Below are 23,589 nucleotides of genomic sequence, written 5' to 3' on the forward strand. Positions count from 1 at the left end.
TACCATCCCAATCCCAACTCCTATCCACGTTCACTTACACCCTCTACAAACTTCACCTACATCTCCCACTACCTTTTCCTTCTTCTTCTTTCTCTCCTTCTCTCCAACGATTGATGGTTTTTTTATCTTTTTCTTTTTGTAGTTTCTGTTTTCGGTTTTTTTATTCTCTCTTTCTCTCTAGCTCTAGATCTTTTTTCCAGTCTCGTTCTTCTTCTCCTTGTTCTTTTTCTTCTAGTTCTTATTCTTCTTCTCCCTATTCCACACGTTCCCCTGTCAGATAGGAGGCTTGGGAGAGACACGATCGATGTTGGCGCGTTTATAGAACGTCCTCGCAATCGACCAGTCACCTCGCGAAGGATCCGGCGTGCAGAAGTAAGAGCAGCAACGCCAGTGTCCTCGTTGCAGCACCGCTGTTGCTTGAATTTCCATGTTGCATTGCCGCCGGATGTTCTCCTGTAACAGGACGAGCCAAGGAATACATAAATCAATGTTATATTTCTTTCTTCAACGTATCATATTTTTATTAAAAATATAAATGATTTATTCTGTCGTGATCGAATTAAAATAGACACGTGTATGTATATGTTTCATTTCAGCACAAGAATTCGATAATTAAAACTGTTCTAAGAATATTTCTGTCTTTTTTAAATAAAATCGAATAAAACTTACGATCGTATGTAAAGATATTAAGAATAAATTAGATCTTCGAATTACCTCGTTATTAAACATAGATGAAACTAAACGCGTGATTTATATAAAAGAGAATTAATTAGATTATATTTAAATCAATGTTCTAATTCTACGGTTGAATTAGGTTAGAGACACATTTATATGTTAGATCCCTTTTAAACACTAAAATTCATCTAATGAATATGCTAATAATTTTTTGTCCCCCCACTATCACTTTCAATGCTAATGTTAGAAGCTGTCTGTATAAAATCGTATTTAATCAAGTTTTTTAATCAACTTTTCAAAAAGTAATATCTTATTACCTAAACAAAAAAATGCAATCCTTAATTTCATCGTCATTTACCATATCCAATTTTTTTTTTATTTTTGATGGCAATAATAATAGATAAAACTTAATTACCGAACAGTAGAATGACCCAACAAAAAATACATTATTCAATGTTCCATTTCCGTGATTGAATTAGATTTTATACATATATATACAATCAAATTAAAGAATTATATCTTCAGAAACTAGAATCCTAAATATAATCGAGAATAAATCTACGATGGAAAAAGTGAAGCAAGAAAAAGAAAAAAAAAAAACACATAAGAAAGAAGAATAAAGAGAAAGAAGTTAAAGAAAGATGGAGGAACATTTCAGCATTTCAACTAAGTTTCGAAATTTCGTTCTGTCGCATGGCCGCCGATCGGATCATCGAATTGCTAATTGTGGACGAGCGAAAAGGATAATTGAAGGAACCGACTGAATTGAATTAATTTTCTTTCGTCTTTTTCTCTTCACCCTTACACCCTCTCTATCTATCTATCTCTCTCTCTTACACTCTCTATTTCTCTCTAACTTTAGTAGACAAACGAGAGAAGTTATTTTCTACGTTGCGAATGGAGAAGGAAGGTTCCGCGGTGTAATTACGTACCAGAGATCGAAGTTATTGTCGAAGAAAATTAATCCTTTTCTATTGCCATCTACTCTACCCCTAACCGCCATTGGAACTTTCCACCCTAACTACCTTATCTTTGCCTCACCTCACCCAACCCCATCCTACCCCTTCTTCTCCCTCTTACCTTTCCCCTTTCCCCAGGTAACCGTTACTATCGCATCTTTCCTATAAACCCTAGGGCCAACCTTTTTTCCCAATAGAACGATAGAATTTTAATCAAGGATATTACTACGGAGATATTAATGCGCAAAATCCCTCTTGGGTATACAAGGCGAGAAAAGTTTGTCACACTGGTACGCGGCCGGGAAAAAAATATAAAAAAATAATAAAAAGGGAGAGAGAAAGAGAGAATAAGAATGAGTTTGATAAAAACGATCTGCCATTTTCCTCTGTCTCCCTCTGTCTTTGTATGTTTCTCTCATTCGTTTTCGCATCTCTACCGAGCTCTCAGAAAAATAAACGATGCCGTGGAATGTTTTTATTAAGCGAACGATTCCTCCTCCTACCACGTTTTAAAATCCTTCGAAATCGTTGGAGAAAGGATCGATGGATCCTATTTTCCCTCGAATCCCCTCCCCCCATTACCAAATGCCTATTCCTTTACCTACCATTTTTTTTCTTTTCCTTTTTTGTTTCGCTTCAATGTTTTTTATCTATTTTTTTTTTTTTTTTGTTCTTTTTATCGGAGCATACCAAAAGCAAGGCGTTGTTCAATTTATTGCGGGCAATCCGACGAACGGGTAACGGTACCAACAAAAAGTGCTCGTTTCTCATGGGAAACGGACCATCAGCCTTTTTCTAAGGGGTGGTAGCGAGAAAGGGGAAAAAAGATAAAGGAAGAAAATTCTAGTGCAACCTGAGGGAACCGGGGATGCATTTGAGAAACGTCGAGAAGAAAACTGAGAGGACAAAAGCGTTGAAGGAAAACGACGAAGGTGAACTATGCGTCGATGATAACGACGTAAAGGGGTGGAAACGATGGGGGGAGGAGGGGACAGAAAGTGACATAAGGTGAGCAGAGTAAAGGGTGTCTCTTCTCGAATGTCTAGAAATTTGCATCCTTGAACTATGCGAGAATTTTCTAAAGTAGAGAATTTTATAATAATAAGAACATTTAGAAATAACTTTGATAGCAAAATATAGTAGATAATATAATACGAAGAAAATTTCTGTAGTTAGAAATTTAATAACAACGATGTTACGAAGAACGTTTATTACGGTTGTGTAATATTGTATTTAATAATGATATTTTACATGAGAAAATGAATTTATTATTAATACATTTAATAATTTTAATTGTTGTTAGATTATTATCAATTATATACGTTATTTCGATAATAATTATTAATAATTGAAAATAATTAAACGAACGGAGTAAAAAGATCGCGCTCGTACGAATTTCTGATTGCCTTGTTGTCGGTTCGCAGTAAATGATATTTTATATTATAATAGATTAAAAATTACAAAGATATTGTTTCAGAATATAGTTTCATTTTACGGATATAACGTTAAACACATTCGTTGATTAAAATATTCTAGCAGATTAATTTTCCAAAATAATATCATTGATTTTATCTTGTTATTTATTTTGTTCGGAGAATTTTCGAAAATGTTCCTTTTTTATTTTTATATTTCACGTAAAAGGAAAATCTCTGTCGATGATAAAAAAAGGAAAAGAAAAAAAAAGGAAGAAGCACGTCGTCCGTGCATCGGAAAGAAGAAGAATTCGACGAAATGGTTCTGGGATTTCGTACTATTTCTCTTAAGAAAAGATTCCCGCAAAGAGTGTTATTCCTCGCTTCCTTGGGATTTCAAATCCATCCACGAAAACCATCAAACATAGACTCGATCTATGCTTTACTCTTGCGCAAAAGGAAATATCGAATAAATATTTGAAAATTGTGCATATTCAATAACTCACGGTTAGAATTGTATATTTACGTGAGGTACGGGAACGGAATAAATCGTTTGAATCGTGTTCGGTAAAAGAACTTTATTTCTTTTATACGTTTTACCTCGTTTTGTCATTCAACTCGATGTAATTTTAATTAGCCGTTTTAATAACGAAATATTCAAAACGAATGAATAAGAGAATGAGAAAGAAAATACGTAACATTTTACTGGAACGTTTCGAATGTCCCAGCTTGCTGTATGTACAATTAATCGATTTATAATTTGCCGGTAACGATATAGAATATAAAAATAAGAAATGTATATATGTGTGTATTAATATATAATATATATATATATGTTTAAACACACACATACACATATACACAACTATGTGTGCATGCATATATTTATTTGAGTATACGGAAGAAAAAGATGTAAAAATCGTGGAAAAGATGAAACGTGATTCAACGCGGCCCAACAAACTCGTTAATTTGTCATTGTTGATTCGCCATTCCCCTAATTATCCGGGTAAAATGCCGTGGACGAGTTCCCCTAGAATTGGTATTCGCGTGAACGACACAACAAAACGTATGCGGGTGGAATGTCATGCATCGACTAATGCCTCAATTAAAAATTGCATTCTCACATAAACGCAGAATTCCAATTTCATCGGTGAAAAGTGAACTGAATTTTTATTAACGTTTAACGTACACGCTCTCTCTCTCTCTCTTTTTGTCTTTCTTCTGTTTCTTTTTTTTGATTTATTAACATATTTTTCACGAAAGTATCTTTTTGGTCTTTCTTTTTTTTCCATTTGGATTCAATTTCACAAATTTATTTTTATACAAATAGAAAGACAGAGAAATAAATAGATGATCAAGTTATATTTCTTTTTTATGGAAATTCTCGTTAAATTATTAGTTGAAGTGATGAAAATTGGTCTGGACAGTTTGCATTTTGAAACATATATATATATATATATACAGGTATATCGACTTTTATAAATGTATCAAAATGAAAGAAGGAGAGAGAGAGAGAGAGAAAAGTGGAACGAGAAGTACTCGCGTCGAGCAAATTAATTTTTTTTCACGACTTTCGTGTACCAGGGCTTTCTTCGTTTCTCTTATAATTAATGCGTCAATTAAACGTAACGCGTAATGAAGTTCATTAATTTTCAACCTCTCGTCTAGGTATTCTCGAATTCTAACATACAAGCCTTGCGGTTAAACTAATTATTTGTTACATTTTCATGAATTTAAAGAAGAGAAAGAGACAGAGGAAAATAGGAGAAGTAATAGAAAAAGGAAGTAAGAAAAAAAATGAAAGAAATAAAACAAAGTAAAAAAGAATAAGAGAGAGAGAGAGAGAGAAATAGATAGGGTTGTAGAAACGGGAAGGAGAAACTGATAGAGTTGTGGAGAAAGGTGAAACGAGAAATAGGGAAAGAGAGTGGTTGAAATAAAGAGAGAGGGAGAGAAAAATGAAGGAAATGGCGAGAGAGAGAATTGTAGAGAGAAATAAATGTAGGGAGTTGTGGAAAAGGGTAATAGTGAGAGAGAGAGAGAGAGAGAGAAAGAGAAAATGTTGCCATACAACGATACTTGTCTTCAAATAGTTGTACCACTTATTACAACGTGCTAATTACACCGTTTCGTCTCCTCAACTTTTCTTCCCTTTACACCCTTGCCCCTTTCCCTTTGCCCATACTCTCCTTCACAGCTAGCTTTCTCTTACTACTGACACGTCTTTTACATTTCACGATTCTCGTTACGTAACATTACCCTACCTCTTAAATCTCTGTTAGTAACAGCGAGTAACGTTCACGGCAGTGATATATTAACCGCGAGTTGTCAGAGTAATCTACAAAGGACACAGGGTAGATTTATATATATAAGTATATTAATGAAGACAGACGGTAGTTATAACTCCTGAGAAATCTTTCCATATTATAGGGAAAAATTAAATGTTATTAAGATTATTGACTGACATCTATCGCAAATTAAATATAACATTTCAATGAGTGCCTCGTTTATTTTATTATTAGTAACATTTAATTAGAAGGTATTATATACGGATGAATAATCTTTTTTATTGACTATGTTCATATGTAAGTATCTACGTTAAAAATTAGAAAAATGCAACCATAAAATTGATTTTACTATATACGCACACAGTATCCGAATATTTGTTGGAATTTTATTACTGGAAAATATCCGATTAGACAGGTTGACATGACCAGGTTGAACATCTTTGACTGACCACCTATGTTTATATGTGTAAATACATAGGTGCGTAAGTAGATCCTTGTATGTGCGTGTACGAGTTTGTGTGTAGATATTTGCGTGTCCGTGAGGAAGTCTCACGGGGCGTTGCACCTATGCAAATTTCCGAGACGATTAAATCGAACTTGATTAATCAGGTAATTGGCAATCTATCGACATTATCCTCGGCCGTATTGCCGGCTCGTGCAATCGTTCAAAGCGACTCTCACGTTTCAAACGTTATCATGGCTATTAGTATATTGCTATCAATGATGACCGCTGTCAAGCTGTCTCTCTGTGATCTACTTATAATAAACGCATTTATCGATTAAACATCGTTTCTCGATCACTATGGTTTACATCTATTATCCTAGATACTATTCATTCTAATTCTATGATTCAACGTATTCATATTATATATCAATTGAATTCAAACGTTATTAACGATTTGATTTTATCTTAATATTCGTACGTCTTCTTCATTCAAATTTCTACGTGAGAGTAATAATTTGTTAAAAAATAAAAAAAAGAAAAATGAAAATTATGATAAATTTGTTATACCTGAAATATTTTCTATTTCATCTTTTATGGGATATAAATTTGAAAGGAAAAATTTCATTGCTATACCTTTTGGTCTTACATTTTACGAGATGTTAAGTATTCCAGTGAACGTTCCTTGCCTGCATATTCTATACTATGCAAACTCTCAACTTAAATCACATTTTAAGTTAGTCGTAATAGTTACTTAAATCACTTACCATTTATCATTCATAAATATATTTTATAATGATTAATACGAAATATATGTGTAGAGAAATAATATTTGATATTAATCATAAAACCAAACGTGGGCGATCGTTGGAAGAAATTCATTGCTATACTCGTAAGCTCTTACATTTTAAGAGATGTTAAGTATTCCAGGGAGTTTAGGTTGCGTGCATATTGCTGGAAAAATCTACGATAACTTGTCCGGAACACCGAAAAAGGAGTATACCTGTCTTCTCGTATCTCACGAAAAGTTTTCTTCTCTTGGTGCTTCGTTTTAACCTACAACACGTCGGTTATATTTTCTCTACTTGTTCATTTCTCTCTTTCTTTCTTTCCTTCTTTCTTTCCTTTTCCCTTTTTCTCTTATTGTGAAAGCTCAACGTCCGAAGGAGGGAAACGAGTGTCTTTTGTAACCAACAACGACAGCAGTGTTACATCATGTCTATCGCTTGAAATTCAACTTGCAAGTAAAAGACTGGGTATATGGTCTCGAAACATTTCTCTTTCCACGAAGGTAAGTTTCAAGACAAGGACATCTTACCCATCAACAAGATATGGACGATGACATCCTATTCGCGAACCTTTTTCGTGAAATACAAAATTTTTCACCCCCAAGATCTATATATATATATATATTTTAATATCATCTAAAAATGTTATTCCAATACTATTAGCAAGAATGAGGTCAAGCTTATCTTTATTGAAGACATTGAGGAACTGTAATGATCGTAAAATGATCATTGTCGATATCTCGACGTTAAGAGGAAGGATTCGATAAATGCATTAAGATCTTAATTGATCCTTATTAACTTATCTTGGATTTAAATTAAAATGTACAATTGGAAGTAAGTAAGAGGTAAGAAAATGAACCCAAGAATCGTCGTTGGTTTCAATATCTCGCGATGTTAAGTGGAACATTCGAATACTGCATTTAAGAACTTGATTGATCTTTGTTAAATTTTCTTGAGATTTTAACTGGGTCACGACGCGGAAAAGAATAGAGAAAAAGAAAAAATATATATGCAAAAGTTGAACGTACAAAAATGAAAAGTTTAATCGTTGTTTCTGATAGCCTGACAATGGCAATGGAAAGAAGATCCGAAAACTGCATTAAAATCTTAATTGACTTTTATTAACTTTTCTGAAGTTTTTAACAGGGTCATAATGAAGTATACGAAATAGAAACAAATTACATTAGCGAATTCTAAAATAATATATTATATTCTCTAAATTTGAAATATTTAACAATGGGAAGAAATATTCGATAAATTTATTAGTATACATTTTTATGAATATATTTAGAATTTTGGATTGAAACCGGGTTAATAGGATAATAGTGTGGGACACGGCTAACACACCGAAAAAGAAAGATAGGAAGAACGAAAAAGAAAGAGAGGGAGATATAAATACAGAGATAGAAATATAGAGAAAGAGATACGGAAGTAGAGGAGGACAGCGACCAAGAATTATTACGCTTTTTACGAGACATTAGTAAATATTCGGGTTGAGAATGGTCGTTGGTAGTACAATGTAACCGGAGGGTAGGTCGGTGAAGAGGAGGAGGATAGTAGGGTATGGGTAGGTCAGTTGCAGGAGTTGAGAGTTTGAGGGGTGGTGGATAAAGGGGAATGATGAGTGAGAAAGAGATGAGGGGTAGGTAAAGGGATAAAGCTGAAAGGGGATGAGTAAGGGATAGAAAAGAGATGCTGCTGTGTTGATGCTGCTGCTGCTGTTGCTGGAGAGCTACGGAGGAGGAGGAGGAGGAGGAGGAGAAGGAGGAGAAGGAGGAGGAGTATTCATCTCGAAAAGAGGAAGGACGAGAGAGTTTCAGGAAGAGGAAAGCCCTGACTGCAGCACGCAGTTAAGTTCATCCTCTAGAATGGAGAACAGTAACCTTTGCTCCGACTCGCGTATGCTCTTCAGTTCTATACCAACGCTATACTGAGAAAAAGAGATATACTATACCTACGCGTATAAGGAGAATGACTAACCCCTTATCCTCGTCCTCGTGTCTTTTTCTTATTTTTTCTTTTTTTATTTACTTCCTCCTATACTCCTTTCCTTGTTCTCTTCTTCTTTTTTTTTATTCGAGTGGTCGTTTACCTACATTACGTATATTACGTCATAACCGATGGCTACTGGCTAAAAGAGAATAACGATCCCCCAATGTTTCCTCCCTGTTATGTTGAAGGGAAAAAATAAAAAAAAAAAAAAGCAAGAAAAATAAGATAAAGTCTCTCTCTCTCTCTTCTTATCGTAACGATGGGCTACCCGCGAGGAAATATCTTTTAGAAGTGGCCATTTCGTCGACTACGATCAAAAGTATTTACCGGAGTATGTTATTTTTTTTTTTTCTTTTTACCTTTTCTGTTTGGGAAATGTTTCGTGCTCGAGATTTTATAGGGGGATGATACCGACGTTTTGATTTTTTTCTCTCTTTTTTATCTTTTCTTTTCTTTTTTATTTACACAATCGTTAAGTCAAAATTGTGAACTTTTCTTTCAATTTTACGAAACAATCATTTAAATCATTTCAACTGTTTATAAATAATTCAACGAATAAAAATCAAATACGAATATAGTTGACAAAATCGTAGAAAATTCGCGCATAGAAGAAACAGTCCAACGCGTTCAAATAATTCTTATTAAAAAAAAAAAAGAAGAAAAAGAAAAAAAAAGAAATTCTCATGCATGTATAGAAATAAAGTGAACAGTATGAAAACTCATTTCGGATAAGGAAACCGCAGGTACTATTTTTCGAGCGCGAATATCACAATGCACGGTTTGAAACGAAAGAAATGGAGGGAAAATAAAGAGGGAGAGAGAGAGGGAGACAGAAAGAAAATAAAAATAAAGAGATAGGAGTAGTCGATTGAGGGAAAATTCTTTCGACAATGGGGAACAATGGGCCCACCGCATGGGTTATCGCATTCGAAAGAATAATTTCAACGTTGGTATACCGTCTCTTTTCCTTTCAACCAGCCCCGATCCAACCTCCTGTTTCCCCCTTTATCACCCAGACCACCCACGCAAGGACGACGTTGCTGGAGACAAGAAGAGAAGAGAAGAGAAGAGAGGAGAGGAGAGGAGAGTGAAGAGGTACTAACACCACCAGTACTATCTTGAATCGACGAACGGATTAAAACTTTCTCATTCGGCAGTAGAGATAATTGGTTTAGTTATTGGATCCTCCAATTGAATCGCGAACTCAGCAACGCGACGCAGTATCGCGTTGCTTTCTCCTCGCATTTCGTCCTAAGTAAGTATGTGTTTGTATGTGCATGTGTATGGGTGAGCGAAAGAAAGAAAGAAAGAAAGAAAGAAAAAGTACGCGGTGTCTCGATAATCCTACGATATCTTTTCTCTTTGTTTCCTTTTTTTTTTTTTTCATTATCTATAGTACTTTACCGCGAAAGGGATACCTCTCTCCGTGCATAGTCGTCTTTCGATAACTGGTTCTGAAATTACGATTTCGTGAAATGAGAATGAACGAGAGAGAAGAAGAAGAAAGAAATGTAGGAATTTTTGAAAAGTTCGTTAAAATTCCAATGCTGGATTATGAAAAATTCTTAATCGTTATCTGAGGTAAAAAAGGGTTTCTATCTTGAGAACCAATCCAAAGGGGAAAGAAATAGAGAGATTTTTTTTTTCCTTTTTTTTAAGAGATGCAGGTAGAATGACAGGATAAAGGTAGAGGGATCGAAATGAGCGAGAAAAGTAGAAAATGAGAAAGAAAAAAAAGGTGGAAAGAGAGCAATAAGAGAGTGTGAAAGAGAGAAAGAAAAATAAAGAGAAATAAAGATAGAGAGAACTTTATAAGCTTAATCACTTTCGCATGTAGAGAAAGGTGAGATTCGTCGAGTCATAAAGAAAGCTATTAACGAGCGTTGGGGTGTATAGAGTATCTTCTTTCTTTCTCTCTCTCTCTCTCTCTCTCTCTCTTTCTAGTTCTTTTTTTTGCTTTATTCTCTTTATTTTTATATTTTGTTTTTCTACTCGGCTCAACACAGCACACAATTCACCCTGCGCGGTTTAACCAACGAATTTCTTTTGTTTCCTAGACTCTTGCATGCTGCAGCAGTAGCAGCAGCAACAGCAACTGCAATAGCAGCAATCCAATGTAAAAAGGACACAAGCGTGGTGTACGCTTGGTGTCGCATGTAGGATGCATTTTTACGTTGACGAGCACTATTGCAAAGTCTCGAAAGACGAATGAACGTGGCCACGTACTCGTTAGAGAACCGCCAACCTTAATTACTATTGTACGAAGCATTTTCCTTTGATGCACTTTACACTTCGAGACCCATTTCGAATCGACGTTCACCTCCTACTCCTCTCTGCTACCAACCAACACCTTTTTACAAAGGTGAATTTAGGATTTACCGAACCAACGCGTTCATCATCTTTTTCTTTGTTTTTCTCTGTAAAACAACTTTGATCATTGATAATTATTTCGCGGGGAATCATATCTTTTTTTTTGTATATTTAATAAAAGTAATTTTAGATAGGAATAATAAAATCTTAATTAAATCGAACGTTCCGATACGCGCGTGAATCGAATAAATATCTCGTTGATATTCCTTTTTGCGATAGAAGAAAAAATGATAAAGAAAGAAAATAGTTCGAGGTATTTCGAAACGTGTTAAAAAATAATATGAAAGAAAGAATTATTCGCGAGGTAGAAATAGTAAGATGAATAGTTGATGAATAATTTGTCAGAATACGTAATACAACGTAGGAAACTAACACTGGTTACTATCACTTTGAAATTGGTACTTTGGTCTTGGTTTCTGGAGAGAAAGGGTACCATCGAGATGAACCACCATCATCCTTCTCCTCGTAAAGAGGTTCCTTCCTTACGATGCCACTTGGATATTATAAGTTAGAGCCAATAAAGTGCACCTAATTGCACATTATAATGCATTCCGGTAGCGTTCTATCTAAGATATCCCTGAGAATTCTAGTTTCGCTGAATAATTATAATATTGTAATTATCATGTTATCTTAGTTATTAAAACGATCAATTATGCATTTTCTCGTATTCAACCCTTCCCCACCCCTCCCCTTTCTCATTTACAAGGAATAATCTTATAAGCGATCGTTATTCATTTTTATTTTCATTTCATTTCTTAATTGATAATTTTAATGTTTCTATGAACTTATGCATTCTTAAACATACAAAAAAAAAATAGTATAATACTTCATAATAGTCGTGTAATTTATGCATCATTATTTTTCATATTGTTTCGTTCAAAGTTTCTTAAATAAATTCCAAATAAAATGATAAATGTATTCGTCAAGATAGCAAAAGTGAGAACTTTGTCGAAAATTTGAAGTTGAATTATTAATACAACAATCTTGGTTTATTAGGATCAATGCCGATGAAATTCTTGTTGAATTTATATGAAAGTGGAATACGCGAGACTTGCTTTCGAGTAACGTTAGAATGAAATGAAAAGAGGAATGGATGATGAAAAATTCTATCTCTCTCTTTCTCTCTCTCTCTCTCTTTCTATTTTTTTCTTCTTCAATATTTCTCACGTCTATAGTAAATGTAATTTTTTCTTTAACAATGCACGATATTTGATTTCGTTTAATTTCGTATTTTGTTACTGTAATATCGCATTCTTAACATCGATGAAAAATGATGAGGATCATTTTAATAAAATGATCAATTTGATTGTTGTTAATTTTAATTTATTCCATAAATATTAATGCATCAATTTTGAATAGACTAATCGAAAAGATATACATATATGTATATAAATGCAATTAAGAGTTTGTATTGTTATTTAATAATATTTGACGGGAATTACGAAAATTAATTTAATAACTGTGATTAAAATGTAATTCGCTTGGGGGTGAAAATTTCCGCATAATAATTTTCGAGAGTTAATTATATATATATATATACTATACCTATCTCATCTCCTTTTTCTCTATTTTAATAATAATATAAATGATGGACAATAATAAATATTTATAAAATATTTCTTTTCCATGCAAACTAATCACGATATTTAAAAAAGTAACATTCTTATCTTCCTGTTTCTTTGATATCTCTTCGAAATTACCAAAAATACCAACTTGTAAAAAGTCACATAATCCTACCCAACGAATCTATCTTCTTCTTTCGACGATTTTTCACTAGCGACCCGGGAAATACTCCTACTTCGTGCTTAGATAAGCACAAAGAACATTTTTGCGTTGAGCTTTACCGCAAGCTTAAGTTTTAATACCGCTGAAGTAAACAGCACACAACGGTTGACCTTTCCCAAAGGTTATCTCAACCAATCACCTTTCCTTGGCTTGTCCTTTTCTTCTCTGATTTTAAACAATAGAAGAACGAAACAAGGAACAACGTCCTAGGTTGAAAAACCTCCACCTTTTCTTTTATTATTATGACGACGAATTTCCGAAAAAGGTATCCAAGATAGCAATGAATAATGGCAAACCTTTATTTAGAATTAATCCTGGTCTTAATTATTGCAAAAGGCTTTCAACGTAATAACTATTTCGTATTTAAATGTTCACTTAATCGTAACTTTAATTTTATTCTATTATTTTGCTCTCAATAAATATTTATTTTATTATTTATCTATATAATTTGTATTAATCATTTTTATATAAAATTTTAATACGATAAAACTATTTTCTTTTCCCTCGGGCAAATATATCTGTTGTTAAAGTTGAATCCTTTAGCAAATCAAACTAGTAATTCCGATATCAACCCGCATAAAGGATCTAAGTACGGTAAAATAGTCGAAAGGGAAGATATTCAGACCCTTCTCTTTTCTTGGCATACGTGTTACACGCGAGTCTTCGATTTTCCGCCTACGTCATGAGCTCGAACAGAGAAACCCAATTTACCTTTACCTCCACCCCTCGAATTTCCTCAAACCACCCTTCCCACGTCTTACTTCTAAGTCTTTCTTTTCTTCTCCCTTTCTTCTTTTTCTCCAAAGTAAACACCCCATTACAAAGGTCGCACTTTTTTGCCGATCAAATTGGACCAATCGTTGAACGGATGCTTGCAACTTATCGTTTGATTTATCATCAACCACCATCCTAAGCTTGGATATAAAATAAAAAGGAAAAGGTCTGTGTTGATACGATCGAATGTCTTACGTTTTTGTAAGAAAAAGTTTTAAAAAGTTTCGAGTAGTACGGCTACTTTATTCACAGATTATTCAAAATTTGAAATATTATTTTATCTCGTTATATTTTTTTTAATCGAATAATTATTTGCCTTTTTTCAAAATAAATATATATTTTTAATATACTACTTTTATGTAAATTCTAATGGATAAAAATTTGTTTCTACAATTATTTTAAATCACTTTGGTAAATGAATATTAAACCAAATAGATGTTTGTCTTTTGAAAATAAACTCATTTGTAATATGCCGTTTCTCGAAACTTTAAAGACAAAAGTTCGCTTCTTGAATTCTGCTAAATCGGTTTGAAAAAAAAAAAAAGAAAAAAATCATATTAAACCAAATAGAAGTATGCAGTTTTATTTTCTATATAAACTCCATTTGTGTAATGTACTTTCTGCGTAAACTTTAATGGACGAAAGTTCGCATTCGGATAAAATAATTTTATTCTCTTCCTGCAAAATAATAATAATCGTAACATTTCATTTATTCCATAACTTCGATCATAATAAAATAATCAACAATATTATTATATCGTCTTTTTATATTGTCTACAGTCAGTCAACCGAATCGGAATAAAAAATTACAAAAGTATAAAGAAATAAATAAATAAAAGTAATAGTAGAGTACGACAAAAGAAACGGTAAAGACTTTTAAGTCGAGTTATTCTTATTATTTCATTTGACTTTTTTCTTATATTCTTGAACAACGTTTGCAATTCTCATGCGATGATTTTCAAAGGGTAGGAGGTAAATTTTAATTGGAGCGCATAAATATGTAACTTTTGCGCTTTTAAAAGCATACCGGTATATGTCCGGCAAGCGTTAGAAACGGTTACGCGTAAGCGTTTTCCCGCTTGCGGGATTTTTTATTTCCTCTTTTGTGTTTTCTTTTTTTTAACGAGTCTCGTCCTCCTAGTCGTGATTTTCATAAGCTGATACGTACAAACGCAAACACAAATACAAACACACACACATAGACAGAGGAAGGGTGCATACATAAACATTAGAACTGGACATATTACTTTTACATAAGCGTACGCATACACATAAGTAAAATACACATATATACATAGAAGCAAAGGTAGTTTAGTGATGTTCTCTCTAACACGTTGATTTCGATCGTTGGCTTTTGCCTATCATTTAGCTTATTTCACTCTGAATAATCTAGCACGCGAATCGGACATAGAGACTCCGCCCCTGCGAGCATAATTCATTCCACGTGTATATTCTACTTCTATTTTATCCTGCATGTCTCTCGTGAAAACGCGAACGAGTTTCTATCGAGATTTTCGTGTTTTAATGTTGGAAGATAAAGTTAACCAAAGAAACAAAGAAAGAAAGAGAGAAATTTAAAAAAAGAAAACTGAAAAATTCGAGATAACGAAAGAGGGACACATTGGTCCAAATTATTTCGATAGTTAGAGATATCGATATTTGTATAGTAATTTCTATGAATGAAATTTTAAAAAGAAAAAGAATTATTATCGATATATATATATATTTTCAATTATCGCATGGCAAATTCTACGGATAAAATAATAATACAAATGAAAAAGTACAAATACCAATTTGTAATCATTAAAAATGTTGAAGTATCGTGTGGTTATTTACAATTTTCTTCACAAGCAAGATATAAATTATATTTTATTAAGTTATTCAACTTTAAAACTTTAACCGTAGTAATAAGGGCTGCCCCTTAGTAATACCCACACTTATCCTAAACGAAAGGTTGGCTTGGTTTTCTAGGGTTCTTGAAGATTATACAAATGGGAGTGCAAACGAATCGGTTGGATGAATACGAACGCGAAGAGGGATAAGAAATATTGAAGAATGATAGTTGCAAAAATACCTTCTTTTTTCTTTTTTTCTTTTTTTTTTCTACGTCCCTAATGAAATCTAAACAAGAAGAAGGTTCGCGTTGTTTGCGTTTAATAGCAGCTTTCGAATTATTCCTTTAATATTCTTTCTTTCTTTTTGGTTTTTTTTTTTTAAATTAATTAGTCATGATGTTTTCTTTCATTCCGATTGTATGCTCGTTTTGATTTCCTTTTTTTCTTCTTTTTTTTTCGTTCTCACAGGAAAAGAAGTACATCCCAATTCGACTTAAAGGACTAATCGAAAAGGAAATTCTTCTCAAAGAGAGAGAGAGAGAGAGAGAGAAAGAGCTTTGATAATTAAATAGAAATTACGTTACTAAGCTAAGATTTTACATTAGAAAGAAATAAAAAGAGAGAGAAAGAGAGAGAGAGGTAGAAAGAGAGAAAAAGACAGAAGATATCTGTGGTCGTCTGGGAAAATGGGATGAAACGTATACGAGTGGGTTAAAGGAAAGTTGCTTCAAGCAAGTTTTCCTCTTTCGTGAAAAGATAAATAGAAACGAAAGCTAAGAGAAGATTGTGGAACGGGCTCGGTATTAACGTAGAAGAACCTTCGAACGAGACAAAGAAAATGAAAAAGATAGTGAGAGATAAGAAGGAGAGAAAAAAGGGGGAAAATAGAAGATGGAAGGAAGAAGGAATTTTCTCTTCTTTCTTTCTTTCTTTCTTTCTTTCTTTTTCATTCTTACTGTCTTCTTTCAACAACGATAAATCTTGAACGCGTAGTTACAGCTTGAAGAAATACCCGTTAACTCTCGGTAATGGGTTTGTATTAGTTCCATTCTAGATCAGGAAAGTTTCGTTAGAATCGTAGTCTTTGAAGATCACGTTCATTGCTGTTCAGCAATAAACTCGATGTCTCGTTCATTCGATTCTGATTTCTCTCTTTCTCTCTCTCTCTCTCTCTCTTTTGCTTTATTTCTTTCTTCTTTTTTTTTTATATATATTTATCAGAAATTATATCGAAATAAAGCGTTCGATCATAAATCGATGGAAACACGTCAATATGAAATGTTTCTATGTACGGATGTTGCATGTCGTTTTTCAACGAATCGTCGAAATCTATTAAAGGCTATTTCGAGTACGAATAGAAAGAGAATGAGAACGTTCTATCCTCGTGTCGTCTATGTGTACAGTGACTCCTAAAAATATATCGATGATGAATCGTATAACTGACTTTATGGTATCGTAAAGCAAACACACCTGGGCTATGTTCAAATCTTGTTCTACGTAATTTATTAATATTTTCACAAACGTATTATTCATTTGACAAACTTTTGATTAATCTGTAATCAAAATAATACGAAAAAGAAAATTAAATTGACGTTATCCTACGATAAAATTTGAAAAAAAAGTCAACGTCATTTTCTGGGCTTGCATTTAGTCGTATGCAATTTTATAAAATATACAATTATCAAGATCAATATACGAACGAACTATTAAATTACACGATTCTACCTCAGCGTTAGAATATTTTTGATAGTAACTGTATATATCGAATGGAGGTAGTATATCGAAAAAATTTCTAGCCTTTTCGAAGTTGCAATTCCGAGGATAGCTTCGTGATGCTTTTCTCTCTCTCTCTCTCTCATTCTCTTTCATATGTATTCCAAAATTACACGGTCTGCATCGAGTATACATATATATATCTATATATATATATATACCAGCTACGCCTCGTGGCAACATCCATATCGTCCTGCAGTTATCATTTTCACCGCGCTCCAGATACCATAGCTGATAATTGATATCCACGCGAGGTACGAGGGACTCGAGTAATTTATCGTTCCACGCTTCGTGGTTCGTAAAAAAATTTGGCATCGGTTCAGATCGTTGTAAAATACTCTCCTCCTCTTCCCCTCCCTCTCCTTCCCCCTTTCTCATTTTAACTATTTCTCTCTCTTATGAAATTTGTAAACAAATTCGATCCTCCGGTCTAATCTCATCTAATTACAACGGTTCGTTTTATTAATTCATTAACCATCAATTATTATTTGCAATATTTCTGTATACTCTAATGGGAAAGCATTTATTCTAACCAATCGTGACTTATTTGTTGTATTGTTTGTTCTTTTCTTTTCTTTTCTTTCTTTCTCTTTTTTTTTTTTTCTCTTTTCCTAGCACACTTTCATGCTGTGACCGTGGTTAAAAATGAACGGCGCGAGATATTTCGCACGCTCGACAGCTTAATCCCTCTTGTGCACACTAGTAAACAAATTTTTTGTACATCCTTCGCGATGCTAGCACCCCTACATCGTTCGTATTTGTCTTTTGTACGGTATACCCGTATGAAAAATAGAAAAGAAAATGTCTGAGAGAGAAAGAGAAAGATGAAAATGGAAGCACGTACGATGGAGGGAGGGAGGGAGGAGGAGGGATTCAGAAAAAAATATTCGGACACTTTTTGAAAATTGTGCAACTTTTTGTCTAGTCCTCCTCCGTTGGTTAGTAAAAAGTGTTCTGAATTTTTAACTTGAAATGGAAAAATCAGTGTGTGCCGCCGCCATGTGATGTATGCGAAAAATGTAGAGAAAAGGGCACAAAATAAAGAGAATAAATAAAAGAAAAGATAGTTCCGCGCTCAGTAGTACTGATAAAAAATACAATATGAGCCTTTTAAACATTTTTGACTTTTAGATTATTTTTTGTTATCTCTTTGAATGGCAAAAGCATCGCATATTATTTTCTACATCCAATCTTCTTTAGTGCACCACGTGAGAATATCTTTGTCAGAGTTGAAGATAATTTATTTTTTAAAGTACGCGTATATATACTACATTAATTAAACGTTATTAATAATGTAGATCGATTTTACTCGAATCAATTATTTCCTGACAAATTCTCCACATGGAATAGTTCTAGTGCGTCAAAAATTTATATTTTGATTACTATAATATCATGAAATTTTCTTAATTGTTTTATAATTCAAAAAATCATTCAATAAACGTAACTCCGTTCTTGTTCGATAAAAGTAATTTCATTTCGAAAAGGGATTAAATATTTTCGTAACACACGTACACGCATGCATACACACACTTGTATGCACGTTGTACGCAGGAAAGGATAAAGAAATAATTAATTTTCATGGATTGAAAATCCACTCGTCGATTCCTTTCGGTTTATGTACTTTGAAAGTTTGCACGTGTTCTGTATTCCTTTATCGTTAAAATCGATGGTACAACTTCAATGTTAAGCTGAGATTTCAAACTCGATGTCTCTATGCGCATATTCAATTAATAATAATTTATATGTTATTTTACTTTTATATAAGTCAACAACTAAAAGCATAAAAAATCAAAGTTCCTGTCTCGTGTCTGTTCTTTTTTTTTCTTCTTTTTCTTCTCCCTCTTGAAGCTATTTCTTTCTTTCTCATTCATTCTATCTCTTTTTCTCCATTTTCTTTCCGTTTACATTAAACTTTGAAATTTAATCAGAAGAAAGTATGCTTCTACGAAATTAAAGTAAAAAATTAACGGAAGATAAACGTTCGTTATCTATCTCTTAAGTAGAACTATTTCGTCGAAAGGTAAATTAACTTATGCATCAATATTAAATTATTATTAAAAATGATATTATTTGTTTTTTCATCGCGTAATAATTTCAAATTAGATTTTTTCAAATAGATACGATTTATTCTTATTACCTTAGAATTAAATTATACATTAGTAGTAAATTAAAATATATATATATATATATATATATATATATATATAAAGAAATTATAAAGAAGAAGAAATTATTAAAATAAAATTACAATGTACCAATTTTTCGGTGTGCTGATTTTTTACCCTCTAGACGCATCTTAACATCAGTTAAAAATTTAAACAACAATATTTATTTTCTCGATGTTTTCTATTCTTTGTTGATTTGTTTTCGTTTCGTTTTATTTCGTTTATCGAAAGAAATATCCCCTCCCTAATCTTTCTCACTTTCATTCCTACTTTTGAAGAGGAAGGATCACTTAGTTGCCAACCCAATATATAATAATATATTAAATTTATTTTAATAATTTCTTGATATATACTTTATATATAATATTTCTTTATATATATTATATATTATTTAAAAATGAAATAGAATATAATATTACAATACGAACAAGAGATTATTAATAATTTTCATCCCTGGTAGCATAGATTTTGTTAGGTAATGGAGACCCGAGTATGGTACATGATATAAGTACTCATACATTTACACTTAAACATAGTTATCACTACCTATTAATTAACGATGGTTTGTTATTATACATTGCGAAACTCGTTAGCGAAATATTCTGTTACTAGTTATAACGATAATCCTCATTTTCTCTTATTTTCACGTACACGTTTTAAATTATTCTCCAACGTTTGCCGAACCTAATGCGCAAGCTTTCAATATCAATGAGAAGTCAAAGTTGAAATGCCATGGAGGGGAATGAGAAAGAGAGAAAGAGAGAGAGAGGGAGAGAAGATATTAGAAATACGTACATGTTCTATTTCGTACAGCTATATCAGGATAGAAAGAGAAAGAGAATGAGATAGGGTGAGTTAGTAATGCATATTCCACGTACGTTATCCTAGAGCTTAGACGATCTACCAACTCTGATATGTTTCAGCAAAATCTTGTCGGAAACTTTTCCATCGAATCTTTCCGCGATTAACTTGAGAAATATGACTGGTATTAATCTTCAGAATGTACACTTCAACTATTCCTATAATTTGTTCTTAGCTTCTCGTATTTACTTTTCTTCTATCTTTGTCTTTTTCGAATGAATTATTTCGAAGAATTTGTAGAATCGATCGTTATTCGGTTATTTAAAAAGTTAAAGTTTAACGAATAGTTTGATATCGATGAAATATTTAATAATATTAGAGTCTTGATTGTTTAATTATTTTCATTTGAAGATGTACATTTGAACTTATCATCGTTTGAATTTATTTGCAATTTGAATTAACTTTTGTTTTCCATCTTTGTAATTGTCGACAACGTTGTATTATTAGATTAACACGCATTATGTGTACCATCAAAGTTATTTGATTTGATTGTTGTTTAGTTATTTACAAGTTAGTTTAGGTATTTACTTATTTAGAATAATCGAACTACGTTTCAACTAACTGTTACAATTTATTTCTATTCGTGACGGGGTTATACTCTCTTACACGTGGATCGAATTTATACGCGTTATGTGTGTTATCGAAGTTAGTCGATTTTATCGGTATTTAGTTATTTAGAAGTTAAGTAATTAAAAGTTCAATTTGACTATTTAGAAATTTGCTTAGTTGCAATAATCGAAGTTAATCGCGATATTCATTTTTATCATAAACATTTTTGTTTCAGATAATTTCCATGAAATATTATACAATAACACATGAATTCCAACAGTCAAAATTTCATTGAATCACTTATCAAAAATCGTAGTAATTATTCTTAACTAAATGAGCTATTCTCCTTCACCTTTCACCCACACCCACTTTCATCAAAATCTCGATACTTTAACAAAGTTAAATTAATCGCAATTACATTCTTTCTTCGACATTTCTCATTTCTTAATTGACGTCTCTCAATCCTTATCTCTCTTTTTTTCTTGTCGTATGAATTAAAATAAAATTTGCGATTGGATTCGATTTTGAATTTGATTTCGTTGTAAATAATTATTCTATTTTTTTCCCATTAAAGAGATCAGCTTATAATATGATGATGTAAATTTGATCGATACTTAGAGTTTGGTACGTAAATTTATTCTCTTTCCCCATTCTTTTTTCGTAGAATATTACACGTCATATCGAAGAATATCAGTTTCGTCGGTTGAAACTCTTTCTATTCGATGTTCCAGAATCGGAGGGATAATCACGGCTCGGGCTCGACGGGAATAAAGTCGTTCGAGCTTTTCAATGGAGCGTCTACGTGAAATCGGATTTTCCATTGTGTTATATGTATGTATAAGTTCTTTATTTTTTTTTTTTTTTTCATTCACAAAAAACGAGAGATTGATATATATAAAGTGAGGGAGGGGGAAAGATATTAAAAAAGAATTCGATGCCTCCTCTATTTCATCCTTCGATTATTTCTTTTAGGTGAACAAGACCATCGAGAAAACGCATAGAGTTATGTAAGTTATATGTAAGTAAGTAGATAGATATGGATATACATATTTACATATATATATGTAGGTATGTGTACGTGGGTGAGTTGAGGGAATCCCAGATGACATGCACCGCACGATCATCCTTCCTTTTCCTATCTTTTACTATGTTTTCTTTTCTTTTTCTTTTTCTTTTTTCCGTTAAACTTATTTCCATATCACCGACTGAAAAAAAAACTACCAGAAATTTTCTCCAGACTTTATGGATTTTCGTATACGGCAAATCGAACGTGAGATATATCTATTTTGTTCTTTTTCCTCCTGCGTTATATAGTATCGAGAACAAAAAATACAAATTAGAAGGAAGAAACAAAAATACGTATATTGTTCACAAAATTTAGAAATTTGTTAGAAATGATTATGCAAAAATTGAGTTAGAAGAGACGAAAGTTTAAAGATTTACAGGAACATTTAGAAAATTTGACGATAGCACAAAAGATCATGATGAGTGGAAAGAAAGAAATAAATTGTCTGAGTTTGATTTTTTTTCTTTACGTTCATCATTGTGTTGCACGTAACTCGTTTTCTTTTTTTTTTTTCTCGGAGGAAAAAGTCGACTTCATTGATGTATGAAGAAGAAGAAGGGGTATCACATGTATTATACTTCTATATCCTGCATCCTTTACTATCTCTAGTGCATACTGGAAACGAGGTAAAGGGCAGGAAGTAAGAGAGAAAGAGGAAAAGGAAAGATATACCCGGAAGCACCTGGCTTAGGATTTGCATGGGACAATATCTTGCGACTGATTTATCCTTGAAGAAGAAAAAAAGAAAAAGAAAGGAAGGAATGGAAGAAAAGAAAGAGAGAGAGAGAGAGAGGAGAACAGGCGTATTCGTAAAATTTATTTCCTCAGTGCCTTATGCGCCTTCTGCGAAATAAAGGAAGCTCCCTACCTCTTCCTTTTCTTCCTCTTCTACTTCTACTTCTTCTTCTTCTTCTTCTTCTTCTTCTTCTTCTTCCCTTTACTTTTTTTTTTTTGTATTTTTTCGTCTTCCTTTCGTTTCTTTCTTCCTTCCTTTAGCCCATTTCAGTTACGCCTCTCCACTACTCAGATTTTGTTTCCACCCTTTAACCGAGCGCGGATTTAACCGAAAGGCAACCCCAGTTACCTTCGAAATGTTTTTCCTTTAATTTATTTCTTTTTTTTTTTTACAAAAATATCTTTCCAATAATAATAATAATAATAATAATAATAATAATAATAATAATAATAATAATAATAACGAAATGAATCTTTTTCTAATGAAAGATTTTGTATTCTAATGATATTACTAGAGATACAAATAGTTTGGATAATTATCCAAATTATTAATAATAATAATAATATATATTAAATATAATATATAATATAATATATAATATATAATAAATATAATATATAAATATAATATATAATATAATATATATTAAATATATTATTAATAATATAATAATATAATTAATTATAATTAATTATTATTAGACGATATACCAATGACTAGATATTTTATTTTGACCAAGATTTTCGAATGATTAGAAAAGACCTGGGATCTGAATCTTTTACATCTAACATCCTTACGAATTCAGCCACGCGTATCACCCAAACTCGAATCAGGTTGGGAGCCTTTCGTCTTTTATTGCCGGTACTACGAAGGGAGAGGCTTCGATGTCGTTCTACAGGATCGAAGATACAGGACTCACCAAAGAGTATGGGAGAAAGAGAAAGACAAGGTGGAATGTAAAAGACCATTGACTTATCCTCGCGAAAGCTCGACGCCGCCATTTACGAGCTTTACTGTTCGGTTTATCGCTGCCAACTTTGACTCCTCTCGCGAAGGGCTTCCACGATTTACGATCGATGTAAATTCTCTACTCTATTTACCCCTTTTATTTTTATTCTC

The 23,589-nt window shown here is 32.7% G+C and overlaps 1 protein-coding gene across 7 annotated transcripts in view; it reads right to left on the reverse strand.

The window, feature by feature from the left end:
* Nucleotides 1-223: 223 nt before the first annotated feature.
* LOC122514174 (basement membrane-specific heparan sulfate proteoglycan core protein-like) overlaps nucleotides 224-23,589 on the reverse strand; it is a 94,242-nt gene continuing 70,876 nt past the window's right edge. For all 7 annotated transcript variants that reach the window (XM_043630841.1, XM_043630843.1, XM_043630839.1 and 4 more), the window contains one exon: nucleotides 224-453. In XM_043630841.1, coding sequence (XP_043486776.1) covers nucleotides 344-453 — 110 coding nt within the window. In that variant the 3' untranslated portion in view covers nucleotides 224-343. The remainder of the gene's footprint in view (nucleotides 454-23,589) is intronic.

Source organism: Polistes fuscatus, unplaced genomic scaffold, assembly GCF_010416935.1.
Source record: "Polistes fuscatus isolate 324 unplaced genomic scaffold, CU_Pfus_HIC Scaffold14, whole genome shotgun sequence".
Classification (NCBI taxonomy): Eukaryota; Metazoa; Arthropoda; class Insecta; order Hymenoptera; family Vespidae; genus Polistes; species Polistes fuscatus.